Source organism: Hyperoodon ampullatus, assembly GCF_949752795.1.
Source record: "Hyperoodon ampullatus genome assembly, chromosome: 6".
Taxonomy (NCBI): domain Eukaryota; kingdom Metazoa; phylum Chordata; class Mammalia; order Artiodactyla; family Ziphiidae; genus Hyperoodon; species Hyperoodon ampullatus.
The window spans coordinates 25795069-25820385 of NC_136919.1; the positions used below are offsets into that span (position 1 = coordinate 25795069).

A 25317-nucleotide genomic window follows, 5' to 3' on the forward strand; every position below is an offset into this window, starting at 1 on the left:
TTATAGAATCATAGAATTTTTAGACTAGAAAGGACCATGAGACCATGATTATCATTTTGTCTAACTTATAAGTGAGGAAACTGGAGCTCAGACATTACGTGGTATTTCAGGATAAGCAGGATAATAATTCAGCTAATGACTGAACAGGAATCCACTCCTTCCTCACAATTTTATTTAGCATCCCTTTTCTGACTCAGACCTCCATTAGGGAGAATGATTTTTTTAAAATCGCCTAACTTTGTGGAAGATTTCTTTAAATACTATCAAGTCAGACCCTTAATAGATGGATGCATAGATGGATACATAAGGATAAAATCAATATAGCAAAATAGTAGCAGTTACGGAATTTAAATGGTGGTTATAGAGGTGTTCACATTTCTGTCAATTTTTCTGAATGTTTGAAAATGTTCATAATATAATGTTGGGGGAACTAAAAAAAATCTCTACCATCTCCTCACCCCAGATATGTTTCTATTACTGATTTCTCTGAACACAGACCAACCAGCAGTACTTGCTACAGCCAAAGGAAATAAAACAACGGGGGGTCCAGAGCCCTCTGGCATGCACATTCTAGGCCCTTTCCTTGACAGTCTCCAGGGATTGAGAACCACAGGTCTGTTTCAAGTTTTTCTGTCCTTTTCTTTCTTTTCTCTATACTTTTTTTTTTTTTTTTTTTGCAGTACGCGGGCCTCTCACTGTTGTGGCCTCTCCCGTTGCGGAGCACAGGCTCCGGACGCGCAGGCTCAGCAGCCATGGCTCACGGGCCCAGCCGCTCTGCGGCATGTGGAATCTTCCCGGACTGGGGCATGAACCTGCGTCCCCTGCATCGGCAGGCGGACTCTCAACCACTGCGCCACCAGGGAAGCCCTCTATCCTTTTTTTAAATTACAAGTGATAGTTGTGCATTGCAGATTTGAAATTCCCTACTCACCAACAAACAAGCCAATTAACACAATTAGCACTATAGATGACTTTCCTATGAACAAAGGCTCTTATTTTTTTTCTTTCTATTGTTTTGCTTTCTCCCTTTCCATGGTAAATTTTACTTTTGTTCTTGTCCTTCTTATTTTTAATGCATTTATAATCTTGAGTATTTCTGTTCTTATATAATCTTTCTCCCCAAGATCACAATTGTTTCTTCCACCTTATCCTTTAAAAACAAAACAAAAACAAAAACATGGCCACATAAATATTCTTTTAGCTGGGGCCTTTCCGCCCTTTCTCATGTATCACTTAAGTTTTGTCAGATCCAGCCTACCCTTGCCTTATGATGGGAGAAGGCGAAGGAGGGAGTTGCAATAAATTGGGTTTTAGGACTCAGGCAGCAACCTTAGGGGATACTCTTCAAGGGTCAGCAGACTCAGAATTAGCTGTGCATTGCAAACAGATGGTATGCCCTAAGGAAATAGCTGCTCTAAGCAATTGGGTCCTTGCATCTAATTTAGCTTAGAGATCCTGGAACAGGGAAAAAAAGTCTCATGGAGCAAATGAGTATAATCACCTATGAACCATTATAAACCATAGCTAGGGCCTAATAACTATTAACTTATGTAAAGACATCATAACTCTGTGCCGCCATATACACATGCTACATAATCCTGTACAACATAATTCTGTGCTGTATCTTCTATTCTCCAAAGGATAAGTAACATCCAGCCTTAGCAGACTCTAACCAAGCCCCTGCGAGAGGCCTTCTTCAGTAACCAAAATGGTACTAGTAATTTGAAAGCTGAATTCCTAATGCTAAGTCTTGGACATCTAGATTTTGAGGTCTGAAAACTTTTAGGTTGATTACAGTACATCCCCAAGCTCCAGTTTTTATATACACATAGTTTAGTCTTAAAAGGGTAAGTGTTCCTCAAAGGAGTTCAGACAACTCTAGCTGCTTGCATCCTCATGCCCCAAAGGGAGGCCATGGATTCAAAGGTTAGAAATATTGTAACAATATAACTACTATAAAAGCCTCTCCTTTTGAGTGGGCTTTTCTGTCCTTGCTTGGTTTAGTTCAGGTTTCTCTAGGAGACTGTAACTAGAATTGAACTGCTTTCTTTGACATTTTATTTGACAAGGGAGATGACCATTTCAGACTAGGGAAGGCAAGAAGGTTATAGCCTGTGTAAGTTGTGGTTCACCAAGTCTCAGATTTCTAACAGTATCTATCATCTCTCTTTTGGCTAAATTCTGTTATTTTTTCCTTTGTTTTGCAAAGGGGTGGGAATGACATAAAGCTAAATACCAAGAGACTCAATTAAGAGTAGAAAATGTGATTGCTTCTGTGGAGCGGGGAATAGGAAGGGTTGATTGTTCAGGAGTTGTTACCTTTAATTTTTTTTTTTTTTTGGTAACAGTCTTTTTTTTTTTTTTTTTTTTTTTTTTTTTTTTTTTGTGGTATGCGGGCCTCTCACTGTTGTGGCCTCTCCCGTTGCGGAGCACAGGCTCCGGATGCGCAGGCTCAGCAGCCATGGCTCACGGGCCCAGCCGCTCCGCGGCATATGGGATCCTCCCAGACCGGGGCACGAACCCGTATCCCCTGCATCGGCAGGCGGACTCTCAACCACTGCGCCACCAGGGAGGCCCTGGTAACAGTCTTGTAGAACTATTTGATACCTTAAACTCTATACATATACAACTTTGATCAAAATAAATCTAAGTTAAAAAATTAATGGTAAATATATGGCAGTTATAAATCCATGAATGCTTAGTAAATATGAAGGATTGAATTCCCCTGTTGAAAAGACAGATTCTTAGATAGGATTAATACAGACACAGAGGCCTGCAATCTAACAGAGTTTTTCAAGAGACATTTAAAGTGACGTCAAAGGTTGAAAGAGTGGAATAGAAAAAGGCAAATCTGACCAAAAAAAAAGTAGGTATGATAAGATTAGTACCTGACAAAATAAATTTCAAACTACAATTGCATTAAAGGGAAGAAAGAGATGTATTAATATTTTATTTTGATAAGACGTACCATCTCTTAAGACATATCATGAATCTTTATGCAACTAATAAAATATTGTCAAAATATGTAAGGCCAGAATTGTTAAAAATACAAGAAGACATTGATAATTTCACTGTTTGTAGATTAAGAAAGCAGTGCTTGAATAATAATAAATAATGTATTCCAATTTCATAATCATGAATAATATTTTTGCAAAATAATTCTGCAATTTTCCAGGAAATTAATGATTTGGAAGTCTATAAAGAAAGGTCAGATTAAAAATTAACAACAACCAAAAAAAAGAAACCAAAATAAAAAATGTATCTACTTGGAAAGGTAAGATTATTCTTCTAAATAATCCTCAGGTTAAAGAAGTTACAATTGTAAATTACAAGCCATTTAGAAATGAACAAGAGCATATCAAACCTAGTGGGAGTTTTGCTGAAGGAGTACCCAAAGGAAAATCTGAAAGTAAGAAGATTCAAAATCAAGCTATAGACCAAGTAAATACAAAGAAAATAAGGATTTAGAAAAAAATTAAGAAAAACAGATATGATACATAGAACCCCAAATCAGTTCTTTGTAAACACATTATTAAAATAGACAAATATTTGGTAAATCTAAAACAGAAAGACATGAATAGAAAAATGGCAAAGGAGAATGATGTCTTTTTGTTGAACTGTAATGTATTTTGTTTGTTTGTTTGTTTTTTGCGGTACGCGGGCCTCTCACTGTTGTGGCCTCTCCTGTTGCGGAGCACAGGCTCCGGACGCGCAGGCTCAGCGGCCATGGCTCACGGGCCTAGCCGCTCCGTGGCATGTGGGATCTTCCCGGACCGGGGCACGAATCCGTGTCCCCTGCATCAACAGGCGGACTCTCAACCACTGCGCCACCAGGGAAGCCCGAACTGTAATGTATTTTAACGTAGTCCAATTTCAGTTTTTTTCTCTTTAAGGTTAGTGCTTTTTGAATGCTATTTGATTAATATTTCTGGATTCAGTGTCTTGAAAATGTTTTTCTGTGTTTTCATCTAAAAGGCTTCTTGTTTTACCTTTCACTTTGAGATGCACAGTCCATTTGGAGTTGATTTTTGATTATGGTACGAGATTTTTTTTTTTTTCCATTTTAAAAATATGTATGCCCAGTTGACCCAGTACTATTTGTTGGTAATGCCTTCCTTTTCCTAGTACACTGTGTTGTCACCTGTACTATAAATCAAGTAGTTGTATATGTGAGAGTCTGTTTCTGGAATCTCTATTCTAGTTCATTGGTCTATTTGCCATTGTGCCAATACCACACTGTCTTAGTATTATAATGTTATAATGGGTCTTGATATCTAGTAGTTAGGTTTTCCAAAAGCATTGTTTTTGAAGATTGCTTTGGCTGTTCTTGGGTTGTTTTTCCACATAAATTTTAGAATCACCTTGTCAGTTCACACACACACACACACATACACACACACACACACAAAATCCAACCTGTAGGATTTTGATTTTTGTTGAATGTACAGATCACTTTGCAGAATACTGACATTTTTTATTGAACCATCCAGTGAGGAGGCTGGCATGTTTCTCCATTTATAGATGAATACATTTTATTTTATATTTTTCATAATGTCTATCAAGTATTGTTTTGAAGCTTTCACTGTAAAGGTCTTACATGTTGTTTGTTAGATTTATTCCTAGATATTTGATTTTGGGGGATGCTTTTGTGAATGATAATATTTTATAATTTGTGTTTTCTATTTGTTGCTGGTTTAAGAAAAGGCGATAACTTCTTTGTATAGTGACTTTGCTTTATCTTGAATAGGTGTTGAATTTTATCCGTATTTTTGGTTATATGATCTATTCACATTTTCCTAAACTGCCTCTCTTATTCCTGAGTCTACATACAATATCTTTGTATATCACCGCCCTTGAATGACCTTCCTTTTTTAGCCTTCCATAAGCCTCAGTTGAGGTGTCATCTTTGAGATAAGTCTCCCATTTCTGTGCTGCCTCTGCACTTTGTCCATGTTACCCTTTATCAGTTCCATGTTTGTTCTCCACATTACATTGTGAGCTCCTTGAGAGTAGGAGTCTCATCCTAATCATCTGTCTTCCTAGAGGTGTGTTCTTCCTTCCTTCACAGATGACAACACAGTGTTCTTTTCTGGTAAAAGGTGTTCAGGCCTTATTCTCTGCTTCTAAAATTACTAACTACACAGGCCTTCGCCTCATATCTTCAACTATGGCTCTAGTAGGTCTTTTGCTGTTTGCTGGCCGAGGTGTAACTCTCCTCTGCCCTTATTTCAAAGGCAGCTGGTGGGTGGTTACCACTTCCTTCTCTTACCACAGTTCTGTTTCATACCCCATTCCCCTATTCCAGAATGATATGCTAATTTCATTTAGGTTCATCACCATATCTTCGTATGTATGCAACCAACTCACAATGTCTCCTACAGTCACTCTTGCTTTCCAGAGGGAAAGGGTTGAATCCTTTGTCTTGTTCTACTTGGGAGAGATCACCCTAGATTATCTAATAATCCTTTTTTTCTTTTTGTGCTTTTAGAATAAATCTAGATTACATTGGTATAACTCTTAGGGCACTCCTGTTTACTCATCTATAAAATAAAGGGTTAGGATCACATAATTATCAGTTGCCTTCCAGCGTGAACATTTTATGGTCAATGAATTATGATCTTTTATCATTTGGGGGTATTACATATAAATGTGTATACTGGATGTGTCCCAACACTTTGTTAATTTGGGTTGGAACTGAAAACGTACTTCCCTGTAGGTATCTCTCACATGCTACAAGAGTGAAGTTCTTGGGTTAACCCTGTTCAAACAGTCACATTGCTGAAAAACTCTGTATGGATATTTGTGAATGGAGAGAGAAACAGCTACCTGAATGCTCGCTCAGTGCTGTATGTGCGCATGTTTACATTATATTGTGTCAGTGTTGCCTCCTAGAGCTGTATAAAGGTTTGTTTTGATTCTCTGTCCAGCATCTAGAACAGGAACTGGTACATTGCAGGTGTTAAAAATACTTGTTGAATGAGTGCATAAATGAATTTTTGAGCATTTTATTATGTGCTAGGCACCGTTACTAAATCTTCTGTTATCTCATTTAACCCTCAAACCTTCTGAGATTGCTATTGTTATACATTTAGGAAACAGGCTCCAAACGTTAAGCAACTTCCTCAGAATTACTTAGAGGCTGGTTGGCAGAGATAGGATTCGAACTTGTTTTTTTTTTTTGGTCTCTGAATTTCATGAAAGAATGAAATGAACTACTGTTCTCTTGTAATACCCACTAGTCAACATAGAATCCAATGAGAAACTGTATAAACGTGTGTTTAGATTGGGGAAAATAAGAAATTCATTTATTTATTTTTTAGCACTCACCATCATAAATACAAGTTTGTCCATTTTTTTCATGGGCTAGTGTGAGGCAGAGTGCACACATCTGCTCTGTATATTAACATACCCCCTCAACTCATTGCAGTGGAACAAAATCAAGAAGATTGCCTGATAGGAATGGAATTATAATCACTTTGTATACAGCTTTAATAGTAAGATCATTCCTTTGTCCTTAAACATACTTCTATAAAGTATCAGCTTTAATGGCTATATAGTGTACCACTTACAACTGTATCATAATTTATTCTGTCATTACCCTGTTGTCACTCATATAGCTTGTTTTCATCCATAAAATGCTGTAACAAACATCTGTGTGCTTATATCTTTGCTATCATCTATTGTTTCCTTAGACTAAATTTTAGGAAGTAGAATTAATGAATTAAAAGATATAGACTTTTTAAAGGCTCTTACTATATCTTTGCAAATTATTTTCCAGAAAGAACAGTTTGAAATTGACATGAAGTGACTGTACTCCTTAGGGTTAAATATCCTGAGTTGGAGTTTTGAAGACAAGATAGGGAAGAGGGATGGAGCACAGAGGGGCATATTAAACATTTTTTATAACTTTGAATAGATATAATACAGTCACATTTTTCAAAATTCAAAAAGTGCAAATGGGTTTATAGTGAAAAGTCTCCTACTCCTATCTTCTGGGTACCCAGTTCCCTTACTTGGAAGTCAGTGTTACCTGTTTCTTTTATATCCTTCCAGGGAGATACTTTGTAATATTTGCAAGCCAATATGTGTATGCATTTTCCTCCCTTCCTCCGTTCTTTCTTCCTTCCTTCCTTCCTTTTTCCAGCACAAATGTTACTATCTCTGTGATGACCTTAGATGGGTGGGATGGGGTTGTGTGGGAGGGAGGTCCAAGAGGGAGGGAATAAATATATACATATAGGTGATTCACTTCACTGTACAGCAGAAACTAACACAACATTGTAAAGCAATTATACTCCAATTAAAAAAAATAAAATTTATATTAAAAAAACAAATACAGTGTTGTGCACTATGTGGATTTTCACTTAGTATGTCTTCAGGTCGGTCTACATTAATACATAGAAAACATCGTATTTTTGTGTGTGTGTGGCTATATGATCTTCCATTTCATAGTGGTACCATTATTTTACCAGTTCTATTGATAGATGCATAGGAAAGATTACAGTCTAGTATAACTGATTAGGAAATTAATAACCTATTATGTAAGTATATGTAAGCCACTTTACACATGTACAAGTTTATCTATAAGCTCTATTCCTTCTGGGTCAGAGGATATGTTCATTTGTAAATTTGAAAGTGTTGGGTTGTCCTCCATTTATATGATGAGAGAAGTTATTCTGGGCAATGGGATATTTTACATCAAATGGACTTGAGAGGTACCTACATGGGAATTTCGGACAGTTGAAAGGAGAGCACTGAGAATTGGGGAAAGGATTTCGAAAATGAAGGTAGTAAGGAGTAAAAGAGAAAATTTGCTTGCTTGGCCATTTTATTGAGGACCCTGCTAGTAGCAACCAGTCACATACTAAAGAGATATTCCTTGGATGTTTTTTTAAGAAACACATACTGGATCTCTCCTGTGTGCCGGGATCTAGGGATGCGGAGATGCTTAAAGCATTAAACTAGTTCCTGACCTGAAGCAGTTCATAGTTTAATGGAGGAAAAAGAATAAACTATTATAAAATGAGGTGCACTGCTGTAGTTATTGTACCTTGAAGATGTTAAGTTGAACTAGGTCAAAAAATGAAAACATGGATATTTAATATTTGATTTAATTTGTAAAATAATAGAATCTTACTATTTAAAGGATTGTTGAGTTTTGGACTAACTTTTCATTTATTACAGAAGATCCCTACTTCACGAACTCTGGCTATTGGTCATTAAGCCTCTGCTTAAATATCTCGAATGACAGGGAAGTCATAACCTTCTGAGCAGCCAATTCCATTGTAGGGAGGAGCTGTAGTTAGGAAATGATGCTTTATGAAACAAAATTTACCACATCCTGACCTCATGATTTGATTTAGTATTGGAGTAAGATAAATTGACTCAGTTGCTACATCTATAAAATGAGATTGTCTTCACAGCTATGCTATCTTTCAGATCAAACTTTGCTGAATTAATTCTTTGATTCTCTGACTCATTTACATGGCAGATTGATATTCAAGTAACACTTACTGATTAGTTGTTATATTGGACATTTGTGGGATTTTGTGCCCAGTTCTCCCTCTGTCTCCCCCATCACCATGGCTACAGTTAACAGTAAATGTTGTTGACTCTTTTTAAATCTGTTCTTAAACAGATTCCCCGAATCTACTAAGCAACTATCCTGCACTTGTGCAGTTTATTTTGAACCTAAGTGAAGGCCTTTGTAGTAATTGCCCCTATTAAATCTCACCTTGCCCTTTAGGCAGCCTTTTCGTAGTGTGCTTTTCTCTGATAACAGTTAACATTATATCAGCTAATTCTGTGGAGCTTTGGAGACTAGAAAATGGAGGTATTGTGAAAACCAAGTGATTGTGAATTTCAAAGTGCCCTCATTCGTTTGTTGAATTATATAAATGATTCTTCTTAAGTGCTTTAAAGGTGACAGAAGTAAATGGAATTTATCTGAAGAAATGTTTGGATAAGTCAGGTTTTTGTTTTGAAGCCCAACATTTAGGAGTGAAATGTTACCCAGACTAAAGGAGAACTTACTTTCACAATGTATGGTGCTGTTATTTTGATAAGCTCACGTTGACATTACTGCTCTAGAGCAACCCAGAGGGTGTGGAGTTAAGAAGAACCACTGAATCCTTTGAGGAACAAAGCCCTTAGCAGTAGGCTAGAGGGAGTTGTGGACAGGGTTTTAGCCTTGTTTATAGAGACATGCAGCATATTTTAAAAAGAGGAAGAGAACCTATGTGGTTCCCTAGACTTGGAAGAGGGAGAAGAGGAGAGGATAGGCCTCCTTGAGATGGGAGTGGAGAGAAGAGAGAAAGGTGGTTTACTCAGAGAAGCTCGAGTAGACCCGTAGACTAGATGGTAAATTGACATTAGTACTGGAAAGGATTTAACTTTGAACTTTTGCCTTTGCCAGCAATGGCATGATCTTCTGCTTTTAAGCTAGCTAAGCAGACTGAATAAAAGGCATTGTGTGTGTTAGTTCCTTTACCTGTCTGTTGGTGTGTATTTGTTATATTTGGAAATACTGACTGTGCTGTAAAGAATAACTGTGCTGTAATAGACAGGGTAAGGGAAAGAAGTGTCATTACCAGCAAAGTCAGAGTGGTGAAAAGATTGGAATCCAGTGTCTGGTGAGAGCAGTCTTCATCCTCCTGTTCCTTTTTAGCTGCTGATCTGTCTTATGTCTTAGCAAGAAAAAAACCTCTGAATCCTTCCAGGGGCCTTTTTTAATCACAGATACCACTCTTGAAGGAATAATGCTGTATTTGTTTTTGAATGTGTTGACTTTGCACTAACAAGTAAGCCAAAGTACGCCCTGGAAGGCAGTTAGAAAAGGAGTTTGGAGCACAAGTGCAAGGAACAGGAAGTTTAGAGACAGATGTGAGCTGCAGCAAAGGGCTGAGTGTGCTGGTGGGCGCAGTGTCATGTGACTGAGACAGAAGGTTGTCAGTGTGTCTCATGTCCTAAAATATTTAGAAAAGAATGAATTCAATCAAAAGGGCATCACTAGTGAATTTCAATGACATGTTTCAGTCTAGTTCTTGATGGGGGAAGATGGGTGATGGAAGGATAGAGAGACCAAATAACAAGGGTTGAAAAAGGAGAGAGTATTGAAGGGTATGCCTGAAAAGAAGGGTAAGTTGTATAGACACTGTCACTCTAGGCCTGGGAAGACAAAGTTTCTGGTACTAATTTTTATTTCATCAACAAGGCTCATAGAAATGCCTGTTCCATATACTATTCACAGGCTGTCTCCCTCTCCATTGTCAGATATAAGGGGTCGTGAATCAACCCTTGGTAGCCCTGGTATTAGGTAGAAGTAATAATGCCTTGATATGTGACCGCTGGATACACAGAAATGAAGGAATCATGGAAATTTCCTTTATAGATGGGACCAAGAGCCAGAATCTCAATTTGGAATTTATCCCTCTGATACTAGAATATAGTGAAAATGATAACCCCAGGGGTTCTGCTCTTTTTACTCTTGCCACTTCCCTTGACAGCTAGATGTTTGGTTTCTGACAGTCCTTCACGTCACACCAACATCTTCAAACTTGATAATTCTATGATCTATTCTGCAGTATTTGGAAATTTCTACTGCTAATAATTGTATTCCTGGCCTGGGACTGAAAGTTTTCTGTGAACACAGTAACTTTTCATTGCAGTGCTGAATCACAGAGAAACCTTTGTGAATACATTTTAATAGGGATCAAGCTTAAGTTAAATTTTAGTTGCACGAGAGCTACCAGTGCAAATAGTTAAAGTGATGATTAACTGAGTAAATACCTTCCATGCATAGGCAAGTTTGCACATGCATAGGTTGTAACAAGTACATCATGTCTTACCTTTCTGTCTAGAGGCTAGAGTTTTGTGTTTTTGTTTGACCTTGATTGTGACATGAGTGCAGATTTCCAAAATGTTAAAGTGTGGGAAAATGTGCATCTTAGAATTGAGGAAGCTGTGGCTACTAGTAGAGATTGGGGCACAGAATCAAAAGGTGGCCAAGGTAGGAGAAAGGCACTAAACAGGGAGTTTAGTTCTTACCTTTGCAATCAAGCAGAAGAGTCAACAGGAAGCGGTACTATTGAAAAGTTTTGAGTTACTTCATATATGGATACCAGTATAGAAAAGAACCACATATACTTATTCAGGTTCATGATGATAATTTACTCACATCCACCTTAGGCTGGGTAGAATATTGTTATAAGTAATTTTGTACTCCTAAGTTTTGGTTTCTTCATTAATGAAATGGTAGAACTGCATTAGAACTAGATAATTTTCAAGGTTTTGTGTGGTTCTGTCAGTCCAGGATTCCACAGTGGAATTTAGGCACTACATTTGGGAGTAGGTGTTTCTTTGGTGGCCTACAGATAAAAATCATGTTTGGAACAATGCTATGTATTGTATGTGATAATTTTGTATGTTCACATAATTTATATTAGTTTCAGAATATGTTAATGTATCTCATTTGATAGTCTCAATGAGATGATGAATAGGTCAGGAAGGTATTATATTCATTTTGCTGATGAAATGAAACCATTGTGGTTAGCATATTGAATAGTTATTTAAATTTGATGATCTTATTAACACTTGAGATACTAGTCGCGAGGATGAAATCTTGCCGCTGAGGAAGAAAACCCTGTCAAAACAGCTTCCCTACCTTCATCTATCTGGCAAATTTACATATTCTCCAGTTCTGACTTGAATATCCTGCAAAGCTTTTCTTGATCTTTCTTATACCTCAGCATATGTGAAGCACTTTGATCAGCATGCTCAGGACTCTGGATTTGAATGATCTGTTTAATGCCTTACTCATTCACCCTTGTGAACTCCTTAAGTCCAGATACCTTACACCCCACAGCCTACATAGCACCTGGCATATAGAGATGCTCAATGAAAAACTGCAGAATGAAATGAAAGAACCCAGTTGATGGGCTGGTGTTAGAAGGGTGCTGTGGAGGAGGGGAAACATGGGCTCTGGGATGGGAATAAGACATCTTGTATACTTTTTTTTTAGATAGAAACTTTGCCCTGTACATGGATTTAAAAATTAAAGAAAAAAACAAAACAATAACCTAGTTTAATAAAAGGGAGGTAGCTAGGGGTCAGATCTATTAATGAAATAAATTTGGATTTTTAAATAATGGGAATTAAAGGTTATGAATTCATGGGAATTTTAAAATTTCTATTTTATTTTTTCCCTAAACTATATTATTATATCATACACATTTAACAGCAACTTTATATTTAATTCAGACTGATTTAGAGTACTGCAATAGAATTTTTAAATTCTCTCAAGAAATAAACCCGTACCTGGTTAAGCATTGTGTTATATGATGTTTTTATTTATCTAGAGACCTGTTCTTCTTATTGAAAGACTCTTGTTAAGAGACGCCCTTTTTTAGCACTGACTTTCTCAAACTTGCCATAATGTAATGACCCCTTTTAAAAGAAAAATACAAATGTATTTTTCGTAGTAGTTGTATAGACATGAAAGTAGATATAAAATCTTTGTTTTTGGCTCATTGACAACTATAAACCAAGTCTGCAAATTAAATATAAAGACAATTATACAAAGCCAAAAAATTCAAATTAATACAGTTATTCAGTGTGACAGATGATATTTAGGTTTCACAGTAGAAAAAAATAGCCTTGGGTCTGATTCCATTTTAAATCCGTTCCTATATTTTAACTTCAGTGATACTGAAAGCTGCAAGTGCTGATTCTCAGATGTAATGTTGTGCAAGGTGGTATTAATTTCTTCAAGGCTTTGTAAGTTCAGGTTTATCAGACCTCATACCTAACCAAACACTTGCCCGCACACATTCCTCAAATACCAATTTTAATGAGATGTCAACTGTTATGTTCACTTGCTGATGAGGTTAACATTATGACATTATTGAAATCTTTGTTAAATGGCTCTCTAACACAATTAATGCTGGAAGTGAGAATGGAAAAATGTCATTGCATACTTACAACCATATTTACTGCTAATGAGCTTTTGCAGATTGTACTACAGAGGTGGGACCCATGTAATACTTGTAGCGTGTATTTGGTATTGGCTTTTGAAAATACCATGAATATACCATGCCTATATCACCATATGCTTTGATGATTCAAGTTCCCTGTACTTTTCACTCTTTCAGTTACAGTTACTATGAAACCCTTGCTCGTAGAGTGTGCCATGAGGACATTTGAAGGAGATCTTAACCTAGCTGAAGAAGCAGCAGTGAAAGCCTACTGACAGTACTTGTTTAGATAGCAGTTACTCATGATCCAGAATGTTTATCATTCATCTTAGATTATCTTTTTTTTCCTGAATACACTGTAATTATTTTTTTATTAGTTTCTGCTTTATAACAAAGTGAATCAGTCATACATATACATCTGTTCCCACATCCCTTCCCTCTTGCGTCTCCCTCCCTCCCACCGTCCCTATCATCTTAGATTATCTTTTAAATAAAAATATTTTTTAAAATTTTGGGGGCTTCCCTGGTGGCACAGTGGTTAAGAATCTGCCTGCCAATGCAAGGGACACGGGTTCAAGCCCTGGTCCGGGAAGATCCCACATGCCACGGAGCAACTAAGCCCGCGCGCCACAACTACTGAGCCCACGTGCCACAACTACTGAGCCTGCGCTCTAGAGCCCGTGCTCCAGAACAAGAGAAGCCACTGCAATGAGAAGCCCGCGCACCACAACGAAGAGTAGCCCCTGCTCACCACAACTAGAGAGAGCCGACAGCAATGAAGACCCAACGCAGCCAAAAATAAATAAATTAAATAAATTTAAAAAAATTTTTTTGGTACACAATTTTGGACTCCCCATCTTCTCCCAACATATTTGTGACCTCCTGTTTGGGAAACACTGCTTTGGCAAAAAAAAAAAAAAAAAAAAAAAAATTATTATTATTTTTTTTGGCTGCGCTGCACAGCATGTGGGATTTTAGTTCCCTGACCAGGGATCGAACTTGCATCCCCACTGCAGTGGAGGCACCCAGGCTTACCACTGGACCAACAGGGAAGTCCCTGGCAAATATCTTTCTTTCTTTCTTTCTTTCTTTTTTTTTTTTTTTTGCGGTACGTGGGCCTCTCACCGTTGTGGCCTCTCCCATTGCAAAGCACAGGCTCCGGACACGCAGGCTCAGCGGCCATGGCTCACGGGCCCAGCCGCTCCGCAGCATGTGGGATCTTCCTGGACTGGGGCACGAACCCGTGTCCCCTGCATCAGCAGGTGGACTCTCAACCACTGCGCCACCAGGGAAACCCTTTCTTTTAAAGAAATTTATTTTATTTATTTTTTTAACATCTTTATTGGAGTATAATTGCTTTACAATGGTGTGTTAATTTCTGCTGTATAACAAAGTGAATCAGCTATACATATACATATGTCCCCATATCCCCTCCCTCTTGGGTCTCCCTCCCACCCTCCCTATCCCATCCCTCTAGGTTGTCACAAAGCACCAAGCTGATCTCCCTGTGCTATGCGGCTGCTTCCCACTAGCTAGCTATTTGACATTTGGTAGTGTATACATGTCCATGCCACTTTCTCACTTCGTCCCAGCTTACCCTTCCCACTCCTCGTGTCCTCAAGTCCATTCTCGACGTCTGCATCTTTATTCCTGTCCTGCCCCTAGGTTCTTCATATCCATTTTCTTTTTCTTTTTAGATTCCATATATATGTGTTAGCATATGGTATTTGTTTTTCTCTTTCTGACTTACTTCACTCTGTATAGCAAACTCTAGGTCCATCCACCTCACTACAAATAACTCAATTTCGTTTCTTTTTATGGCTGAGTAATACTCCATTGTATATATGTGCCACATCTTCTTTATCCATTCATATGTTGATGGACACTTAGGTTGCTTCCATGTCCTGGCTATTGCAAATAGAGCTGCATTGAACATTGTGGTACATGACTCTTTTTGAATTATGGTTTTCTAAGGGTATATACCCAGTAGCGGGATTGCTGGGTCGTATGGTAGTTCTATTTTTAATTTTTTAAGGAACCTCCATACTGCTCTCCACGGTGGCTGTATCAATTTACATTCCCACCAACAGTGCAAGAGGGTTCCCTTTTCTCCACACCCTCTCCAGCATTCATTGTTTGTAGATTTTTTGATGATGGCCATTCTGACTGGTGTGAGGTGATACCTCATAGTAGTTTTGATTTGCATTTCTCTGATGATCAGTGATGTTGAGCATCCTTTCATGCGTTTGTTGTCTATCTGTATATCTTCTTTGGAGAAATGTCTATTTAGGTCTTCTGCCCATTTTTGGATTGGGTTGTTTGTTTTTTTGATACTGAGTTGCATGAGCTGCTTGTAAATTTTGAAGATTAATCCTTTGTCAGTTGCTTCATTTGCAAATATTTTCTCCCATTCTGAGGGTTGTCTTTTTTTTTTTTTTTTTTTTTTTTTGCGGTAGGCGGGCCTCTCACTGTTGTGGCCTCTCCCCTTGCGGAGCACAGGCTCCGGAGCACAGGCTCAGCGGCCACGGCTCACGGGCCCAGCCGCTCCGCGGCATGTGGGATCCTCCCAGACCGGGGCACGAACCCGCGTCCCCTGCACCGGCAGGCGGACTCTCAACCACTGCGCCACCAGGGAAGCCCCTGAGGGTTGTCTTTTTGTCTTGTTTATGGTTTCCTTAAGCTGTGCAAAAGCTTTTAAGTTTCATTAGGTCCCATTTGTTTATTTTTGTTTCTATTCCATTTCTCTAGGAGGTGGATCAAAAAGGATATTGCTGTAATTTATGTCATAGAGTGTTCTGCCTGTCTCTTCCTCTAAGAGTTTTATAGTGTCTGGCCTTACATTTAGGTCTTTAATCCATTTTGAGTTTATTTTTGTGTGTGGTGTTAGGTAGTGTTCTAATTTCATTCTTTTACATGTAGCTGTCCAGTTTTCCCAGCACCACTTATTGAAGAGGCTGTCTTTTCTCCATTGTATATTCTTGCCTCCTTTATCAAAAATAAGATGACGATATATGTGTGGGTTTATCTCTGGGTTTTCTATCCTGTTCCATTGGTCTATATTTCTGTTTTTGTGCCAGTACCATACTATCTTGGTTACTGTAGCTTTGTAGTAGTATAGTCTGAAGTCCAGGAGCCTGATTCCTCCAGCTCCGTTTTTCCTTCTCAGGATTGCTTTGGCTATTCGGGGTCTTTTGTGTTTCCATACAAATTGTGGAATTTTTTGTTCTAGTTCTGTGAAAAATGCCATTGGTAGTTTGATAGGGATTGCATTGAATCTGTAGATTGCTTTGGGTAGTATAGTCATTTTCACAATGTTGATTCTTCCAATCCAAGAACATGGTATATCTCTCCATCTGTTTGTTATCATCTTTAATTTCTTTCATCAGTGTCTCATAGTTTTCTGCATACAGGTCTTTTGTCTCTTTAGATAGATTTATTCCTAGGTATTTTATTCTTTTTGTTGCATTGGTAAATGCGAGTGTTTCCTTAATTTCTCTTTTAGATTTTTCATCATTAGAGTATAGGAATGCAAGAGATTTCTGTGCATTAATTTTGTATCCTGCTACTTTACCAAATTCATTGATGAGCTCTAGTAGTTTTCTGGTAGCCCCTTTAGGATTCTCTATGTATAGTATCATGTCATCTGCAAACAGTGACAGCTTTATTTCTTCTTTTCTGATATGGATTTCTTTTATTTCTTTTTCTTCTTTGATTGCTGTGGCTAAAACTTCCAAAACTATGTTGAATAATAGTGGTGAAAGTGGACAACCTTGTCTTGTACCTGATCTTAGTAGAAATGGTTTCAGTTTTTCACCATTGAGAACGATGTTGGCTGTGGGTTTGTCATATATGGCCTTTATTATGTTGAGGTAAGTTCCTTCTATGCCTACTTTTTGGAGTGTTTTTATTATAAATGGGTGTTGAATTTTGTCAAAAGCTTTTTCTGCGTCTGTTGAGATGATCATATGGTTTTTATCCTTCAATTTGTTAATATGGTGTGTCACATTGATGGATTTGCGTATATTGAAGAATCCTTGCGTTCCTGGGATAAACCCCACTTGATCATGGTGTATTATCCTTTTAATGTGCTGTTGGATTCTGTTTGCTAGTATTTTGTTGAGGATTCTTCCATCTATTTTCATCAGTGATATTGGCCTGTAGTTTTCTTTCTTTGTGACATCTTTGTCTGGTTTCGGTATCAGGGTGATGGTGGCCTTGTAGAATGAGTTTGGGAGTGTTCCTCCCTCTGCTATATTTTGGAAGAGTTTGAGAAGGATAGGTGTTAGCTCTTCCCTAAATGTTTGATAGAATTCACCTGTGAAGCCATCTGTTCCTGGGCTTTTGTTTGTTGGAAGATTTTTAATCACAGTCTCAATTTCATTGCTTGTGATTGGTCTGTTTATATTTTCTATTTCTTCCTGGTTCAGTCTCAGAAGTTGTGCTTTTCTAAGAATTTGTCCATTTCTTCCAGGTTGTCCATTTTTTTGGCATATAGTTGCTTGTAGTAATCTCTCATGATCCTTTGTATTTCTTCAGTGTCAGGGTTTTTTGTTTTTTTTTTTTACTTCTCCTTTTTCATTTCTAATTCTATTGATTTGAGTCTTCTCCCTTTTTTTCTTGATGAGTCTGGCTAATGGTTTATCAATTTTGTTTATCTTCTCAAAGAACCAGCTTTTAGTTTTACTGATCTTTGCTATTGTTTCCTTCATTTCTTTTTCATTTATTTCTGATCTGATCTTTATGATTTCTTTCCTTCTGCTAACTTTGGGGGGGGGGTTTATTCTTTTTTCTCTCATTGCTTTAGATGTAAGTTTAGGTTGTTTATTTGAGATGTTTCTTGTTTCTTGAGGTAGAGATGTATTGCTCTAAACTTCACTCTTAGAACTGCTTTTGCTGCATCCCATAAGTTTTGGGTCATTGTGTTTTCATTGTCATTTGTTTCTAGGTATTTTTAAATTTCCTCTTTGATTTCTTCAGTGATCTCTTGGTTATTTAGTAGTGTATTGTTTAGCCTCCATGTGTTTGTATTTTTTACAGATTTCTTCCTGTAATTGATATCTAGTCTCATAGGGTTGTGGTCGGAAAAGATACCTGATACGATTTCAATTTTCTTAAATTTACCAAGGCTTGATTTGTGACCCAAGATATGATCTATCCTGGAGACTGTTCCATGAGCACTTGAGAAGAAAGTGTATTCTGTTGTTTTTGGCTGGAATGTCCTATAAATATCAATTAAGTCCATCTTGTTTAATGTATCATTTAAAGCTTGTGTTTCCTTATTTTTTTTCATTTTGGATGATCTGTCCATTGGTGAAAGTGGGGTGTTAAAGTCGCCTATTATTATTGTGTTACTGTTGATCTCCCTTTTTATGGCTGTTAGCATTCGCCTTATGTATTGAGGTGCTCCTATGTTGGGTGCATAAATATTTACAATTGTTATATCTTCTTCTTGGATTGATCCCTTGATCATTGTGTAGTGTATTTCTTTGTCTGTTATAATAGTTTTTGTTTTAAAGTCTATTTTGTCTGATATGAGAATCGCTACTGCAGCTTTTTTTTTTTTCTGTGGTACGCGGGCCTCTCACTTTTGTGGCCTCTTCCGTTGAGGAGCACAGGCTCTGGACGCGCGGGCTCAGCGGCCATGGCTCACAGGCCCAGCTGCTCCGCGGCATGTGGGATCTTCCCAGACCAGGGCACAAACCCGCGTCCCCTGTGTCTGCAGGCGGACTCTCAACCACTGCGCCACCAGGGAAGCCCTGCAGGTTTCTTTTGATTTCCATTTGCACGGACTATCTTTCCCTCCCCTCACTTTCAGTCTGTATGTATCCCTAGGTCTGAAGTGGTCTCTTGTAGACAGCATATATACAGGTCTTGTTTTTGTATCCATTCAGCCAGTCTATGTCTTTTGCTTGGAGCATTTAATCCATTTACATTTAAGGTCGTTATCGATAGGTATGTTGCTATTACCATTTTCTTAATTGTTTTGGGTTTGTTATAGTAGGTCTTTTCCTTCTCCTGTGTTTCCTGTCTACAGAAGTTTCTTTAGCATTTGTTGTATAGCTGGTTTGGTGGTGCTGAATTCTCTTAGCTTTTGCTTGTCTGTAAAGGTTTTAATTTCTCTGTCAAATCCGAATGAGATCCTTGCTGGTAGAGTAATCTTGGTTGTAGGTTTTTCCCTTTCATCACTTTAAATATGTCCTGCCACTCCCTTCTGGCTTGCATAGTTTCTGCTGAAAGATCAGCTGTTAACCTTATGGGTATTCCCTTGTATGTTATTTGTTGTTCTTCCCTTGCTGCTTTTAATATTTTTTCTTTGTATTTAATTTTTGATTGTTTGATTAATATGTGTCTTGGTGTGTTTCTCCTTGGATTTACCCTGTATGGGACTCTCTGTGCTTCCTGGACTTAACTATTTCCTTTCCCATATTAGGGACGTTTTCAACTATAATCTCTTCAAATATTTTCTCAGTCCCTTTCTTTTTTCTCGTCGTCTTCTGGGACCCCTATAATTCAAATGTTGGTGCGTTTAATGTTGTCCCAGAGGTCCCTGAGACCGTCCTCAATTCTTTTCATTCTTTTTTCTTTATTCTGGTCTGCAGTAGTTATTTCCACTATTTTATCTTCCAGGTCACTTATCCGTTCTTCTACCTCAGTTATTCTGCTATTGATCCCTTCTAGTGAATTTTTAATTTCATTTATTGTGTTGTTCGTCACTGTTTGTTTGCTCTTTAGTTCTTCTAGGTCCTTGTTAAACGTTTATTGTATTTTCTCCATTCTATTTCCAAGATTTTGGATCTTTACTATCATTATTCTGAATTCTTTTTCAGGTAGACTGCCTATTTCCTCTTCATTTGTTACATGTGGTGGATTTTTACCTTGCTTCTTCATCTGCTGTGTGTTTCTCTGTCTTCTCATTTTGTTTAACTTACTGTGTTTGGGGTCTCCTTTTCACAGGTTGCAGGTTCATAGTTCCTGTTATTTTTGGTGTCTGCCCCCAGTGGCTAAGGTTGGTTCAGTTGGTTGTGTAGGCTTCCTGGTGGAGGGGACTGGTGCCTGTGTTCTGGTGAATGAGGCTGGATCTTGTCTTTCTGGTGGGCAGGACCACATCTGGTGGTGTGTTTGGGGTGTCTGTGACCTTATTATGATTTTAGGCAGCCTCTCTGCTAATGGGTGGGGTTGTGTTCCTGTCTTGCTAGTTGTTTGGCATAGGGTATCCAGCACTGTAGCTTGCTGGTCGTTGAGTGGAGCTGGGTCTTAGCATTGAGATGGAGACCTCTGGGAGAGCTTTCGCTGTTTGATATTACATTGAGCCGGGAGGTCTCTGGTGGACCAATGTCCTGAACTTGGCTTTCCCACCTCAGAGGCACAGGCCTGACACCCAGCTGAAGCATGAAGACCCTGTCAGGCACGCAGCTCAGATGAAAAGGGAGAAAAAAAGAAAGAAAACAATAAAATAAAATAATTAAAATAAAAAATAATTATTAAAAATTAAAAAAATTAAAGTGTAATTTTTAAAAAAGGAAGAGAGCAACCAAACCAAAAAACAAATCCACCAATGATAACAAGCACTAAAAACTATACTTAAAACAAAACAAAACAATAAAGCAAAAACGGACAGACAGAACCCTAGGACAAATGGTAAAATCAAAGCTATACAGACAAAATCACACAAAGAAGCATACACACACACACTCACAAGAAGAGAAAAAGGAAAAAAATGTATATATCATTGCCTCCAAAGTCCACCGCCTCAATTTTGGGATAACTCAGTCTATTCAGGTATTCCACAGATGCAGGGTACATCAAGTTGATACTGGAGATTTAATCCGCTGCTCCTGAGGCTGCTAGGAGAAATTTCCCTTTCTCTTCTTTGTTCGCACAGCTCTTGGGGTTCAGCTTTGGATTTGGCCCCGCCTCTGCGTGTAGGTCACCTGAGGGCGTCTGTTCTTCGCTCAGACAGGATGGAGTTAAAGGAGCAGCTGATTCGGGGGCTCTGGCTCAGGCCAGGGGGAGGGAGGGGTACGGAATGCGGGGCAAGCCTGCGGCGGCAGAGGCCAGTGTGATGTTGCAACAGCCTTAAGTGCGCCGTGTATTCTCCCAAGGAAGTTGTCCCTGGATCACGGGATCCTGGCAGTGGCAGGATGCACAGGGTCTTGGGAGGGGAGGTGTGGTTAGTGACCTGTGCTTGCACACAGTCTTCTTGGTGGCAGCAGCAGCAGCCTTAGCATTTCTTGTCTGTCTCTGGTGTCCACGCTGATAGCTGCAGCTCGCACCCATCTCTGGAGCTTAAGCGGTGCTCTGAATCCCCTCTCCTCGCGCACCCTGAAACAATGGCCTCTTGCCTCTTAGGCAGTTCCAGACTTTTCCCCGGACTCCCTCCTGCCTGGCTAGCTGTGGCGCACTAGCCCCCTTCAGGCTGTGTTCACGCAGCCAACCCCAGTCCTCTCCCTGGGATCTGACCTCCAAAGCCCAAGCCTCAGCTCCCAGCCCCCGCCTGTCCCAGCGGATGAGCAGACAAGCGTCTCAGGCTGGTGAGTGCTGGTTGGCATCAATCCTTTGTGTGGAAATCTCTCTGCTTTGCCCTGTGCATCCCTGTTGCTGTGCTCTCCTCCATGGCTCCACAGCTTCCCTCTCACCATACCCGGTCTTAGCCAGTGAAGGGGCTTCCTAGTGTGTGGAAACTTTTTCTCCTTCACAGCTCCCTCCCAGAGGTGCAGATCCTGTCCCTATTCTTTTGTCTCTGTTTTTTCTTTTTTCTTTTGCCCTACCCAGGTACGTGGGGAGTTTCTTGCCTTTTGGGAAGTCTGAGGTCTTCTTATAGCGTTCAGTAGGTGTTCTGTAGGAGTTGTTCCACATGTAGATGTATTTCTGATGTATTTGTGGGGAGGAAGGCAATCTCCACGTCTCACTCCTCTGCCATCTTGAAGGTCTCCCTTGCAAATAATTTGCTGATCACTGTCTAGGAGTACAGAATTCAAAGATGGGAAAATAAAACATTTAAAAAACTTGGCCCTTCTTAATGTAATGAGAGACACTTTAACGGCAAAGTGTAAATACATTGATTTGTGCTAACCTAAAGGTATGCAAAGAGGGCTATGGGAAAAAATTGAAAGGAGTCACCCAGTTGTCTTACGGGTAGGGGAGAGGTTTAGATCACGTCATGGAAAAGATCTTGTTTGAATAGGGTCTTAAAAGATGAGAGGGTGGGTTTCAAGTAGGCAGAGAGATAGTATGTGTAAAGACCAAGGTCATGAAAGACATGATTATCACAATGATGAGATGTGTATGGCCCAGGATAGCATTTGTAATGTGAGCAGGAAGTTGGAACCCCAAAGTAGAAGTTTTAATTGTTAGACCCACTGTTTAGCTCTTATTTCATATACTCTAAGGGAGCCATGAAGATCGTAGAACAGGGAGAGGTATTCATGGTAGCATTTTTATATATAGCAATTACCACAGTGTATTGTAATGTTCTCCTTCACTGGTTGTTGGAGCTCCTCAAGGGCTATGACCATGAGTTATAAATCTTTGTATACTAAGCTTTTGGTAGAGCAGCTGTTAAAGCTAATGCTTAGAAAACATTGGTTGAATGACTAATCATGAGTAAAGAGGATTCGGGAGAGAATAATGACAGTCTCCTGTGGTGGTTTTAATTTTTTGTGGGTGATAGACCACTTTGTGGTTCTGTTGAAAGCTATAAACCTTCTCCTTGAAAAGGTAAATACGTACAACATTTGGCCTACAGTTTCATGGGATCCTTGTATCCCTGAAGCCAGTCTGTGGATTCCTGGTTCAGAATCCCTCCTTAGGAAATTATACCCAGGGAACCTACAATCACCGCCAAACCTCACCATGAATAAACTACTGTCTCTTTTAACAGTCTTTTAAATGTTAGATTATAACTGTATCTTTTTCTTATACTTTTCTTGAATTCTCTTCATGCTTGGGAGGATTTAGTTCAAAGAAATGAATTATCTATGGAGAAAGAGAAGAATTTTTATAATGATTAAGGTAAAACTTTGCTGGTCTGTAAAGATAATAGACAAGCATGCTAATTAAGCTAGCAACCAGGAAGCAGCTGCTTGAGGTAATGCTGATGTTCCTTGAGTTTGGGTTTAGCAAGTGAGTTAGGGGTCCTCAAGACCATCCTCTGGCTTCATGATTTGCTAGAAGAACTCATAGGACCCAGAAAAGCTGTTATACTCATGGTTTTTATTTATTATGGTGGAAAGATACATATTAAAATCATCTAAAGGAAAAGGGAAAGCTCATGGGGCAAAGTCCAGGAGAAACCCAGTACAAGCTTCCAGATGTCCTCTCCCAGTGCAGTAGCACAGGTGCACTCCATAGCTTAGCAATGATGTATGACAGCACATGTGAAGTGTTGCCAACCAGGGAAGCTCACCAGAGCCTTGGTGTCCAGGGTTTTTACTGGGGCTCAGTCACAAAGGGTTTGCAGCATTCTTATCAGGGAGAATATTTCAAGGTGTCAGAGCTCATCTCCCAGGAACTGGCCAAGGGCCAGTCCTGAAGACAGGCCTTTCTTGGGGAATGTGCAAGGTTTGAGCAACTTGGGCCTGCTGAGTGAACCCTTTCCTGCACACCAAGTTAGCTGTTCAGAGTTAACTAGCTTTCTTCTGGCCTGCCCGCCTAGCCACTCTTTTTCTAGTTACAGTAGACCTCTCATCACAGATGGCCATTCTGCAAACCTGGACTCTTCCTTTTCCCTTACCAACATGTAATTATAAAGTCTGATTGGACTCAAAGACATATGTGTGCTTTGTTGTTTCATGAGATCCTAGTGATCTGTCACTCATTCAACACTTTTTGAATGTTGCTGTGTACCAGGCCTAGTTTTAGATGTGGACCATGAGGGAGAGGAAAAAATAACAATTCTGGTAAGCAGTGTATGCTTTGGGGAACACTTAATCTTGTTGGAGAGCTTAGTGAAAGGTTGTGTTTGTGTATGGGAAGGTGTTGGTGATAATTAGAAGACTTCCCTTGAGTATAAAGATCAAATAGATAAAAGTGGGCATGGAGCTAGTGTTTCTCCAGTCATTTCTGTAGCCAGTTGCCTGTGTGATTGGAGCACATATGTATTGTTACCTTGCTTATGAGAAAGTACCCTAATCCTACTTAGAAGATACATGTCTTCTGGGGGTTTTCAAAGGAGAAAGGAATGTCTGGCTCAATACAAATCTATTTCCATTACTCCATTACCATAAACTTACCCGACATTTCCAACCTACAGTGAGGAAGTGGTAGTATTTTCACATTGCTCCCCAGTTGGGGGAATATATGAATGCCTAGTTTTGGACCGATAAGAATAAGTATAACCTTTATAAATTTCAGTGTACTTTGTTTCAAATGGGAGGGCAAATGCTTGCCTTACATTGATGAAATTGCACGTAACAGTTTTTTTTATACTTGGAAGCCAAAAGTTTTAGGAAAAAGCCTGGGTCCAAATTTCAAAAATGTTTGGCTCCTACATATGTGTGCTTCTTAACAGAATTTGGAACTTCTCAGGTTAACAAAGAGTTTGGTTTTTTGAACAAAGAAATTGTATAATTATAATAGAATCAGGAATGTATTAGTACAGAGAATATGGGATAATTTAAAATTGTTAACCTTGAGAATTTTTTCTGATAGGATCTTTTCTTTTCCCCCCAGCATTACAGTGTTTCTGCCACCTTTGTACAAAAGACAATTTTACTTGTGTCACAGATGGGCTCTGCTTTGTCTCTGTCACAGAGACCACAGACAAAGTTATACATAATAGCATGTGTATAGCTGAAATCGACCTAATTCCACGAGACAGGCCATTTGTATGTGCACCATCTTCAAAAACTGGGTCTGTTACTACAACATATTGCTGCAATCAGGACCATTGCAATAAAATAGAACTCCCAACTGTTGGTAAGTTGTTGTATAAGTTTTTTCTTGATACTACAAGAAAAGCTCTTAGACTCTACGATTTTAGAGCTGGAAGGGATCTTAGAAATTGTCTATCTCAGTTTATTCAGTATAGAGGCAAGAAGTAACTTGTCCAAAGTAGTAGAGTTATAAGGGTAGCCAGGATCCTGACTCCTGCGTGTGTGTTGTTTGAGAAGGTGGTTCCAAGATGCTTTCTCTGAGGTCTGTTGTGCCTAAAAGGGTAGCCTCCTTTAGAGAATCCTGATAAAGCCCACCATAGCAATATGTCCTCAGAGTATCCCTACTTTGTTCTCAGAGTGAAATTTTTTCCTTGTATAATGCTCCAGCCTTTTAAAGCAGTCAGTAATGGGCGGGAATTGAGGGCAGCACTAAACAGTCCAGGTGCCTTCATTTTGTAATATCACCTTGCCTT

At 39.0% G+C, this 25317-nt stretch overlaps 1 protein-coding gene across 9 annotated transcripts in view; it reads left to right on the forward strand.

Annotated features, from left to right (window-relative positions):
• TGFBR1 (transforming growth factor beta receptor 1) overlaps positions 1-25317 on the forward strand; it is a gene marked incomplete at its 5' end in the record, with an annotated part of 66475 nt that overhangs the window by 12131 nt on the left and 29027 nt on the right. For 6 of the 9 annotated variants that reach the window (XM_079706044.1, XM_079706046.1, XM_079706045.1 and 3 more), the window contains one exon: positions 24642-24887. The exons of the other annotated variants lie outside the window; for them this stretch is intronic. In XM_079706044.1, the coding sequence (XP_079562170.1) occupies positions 24642-24887 (246 nt within the window). The remainder of the gene's footprint in view (positions 1-24641; positions 24888-25317) is intronic. 9 annotated transcript variants of the gene reach the window in all.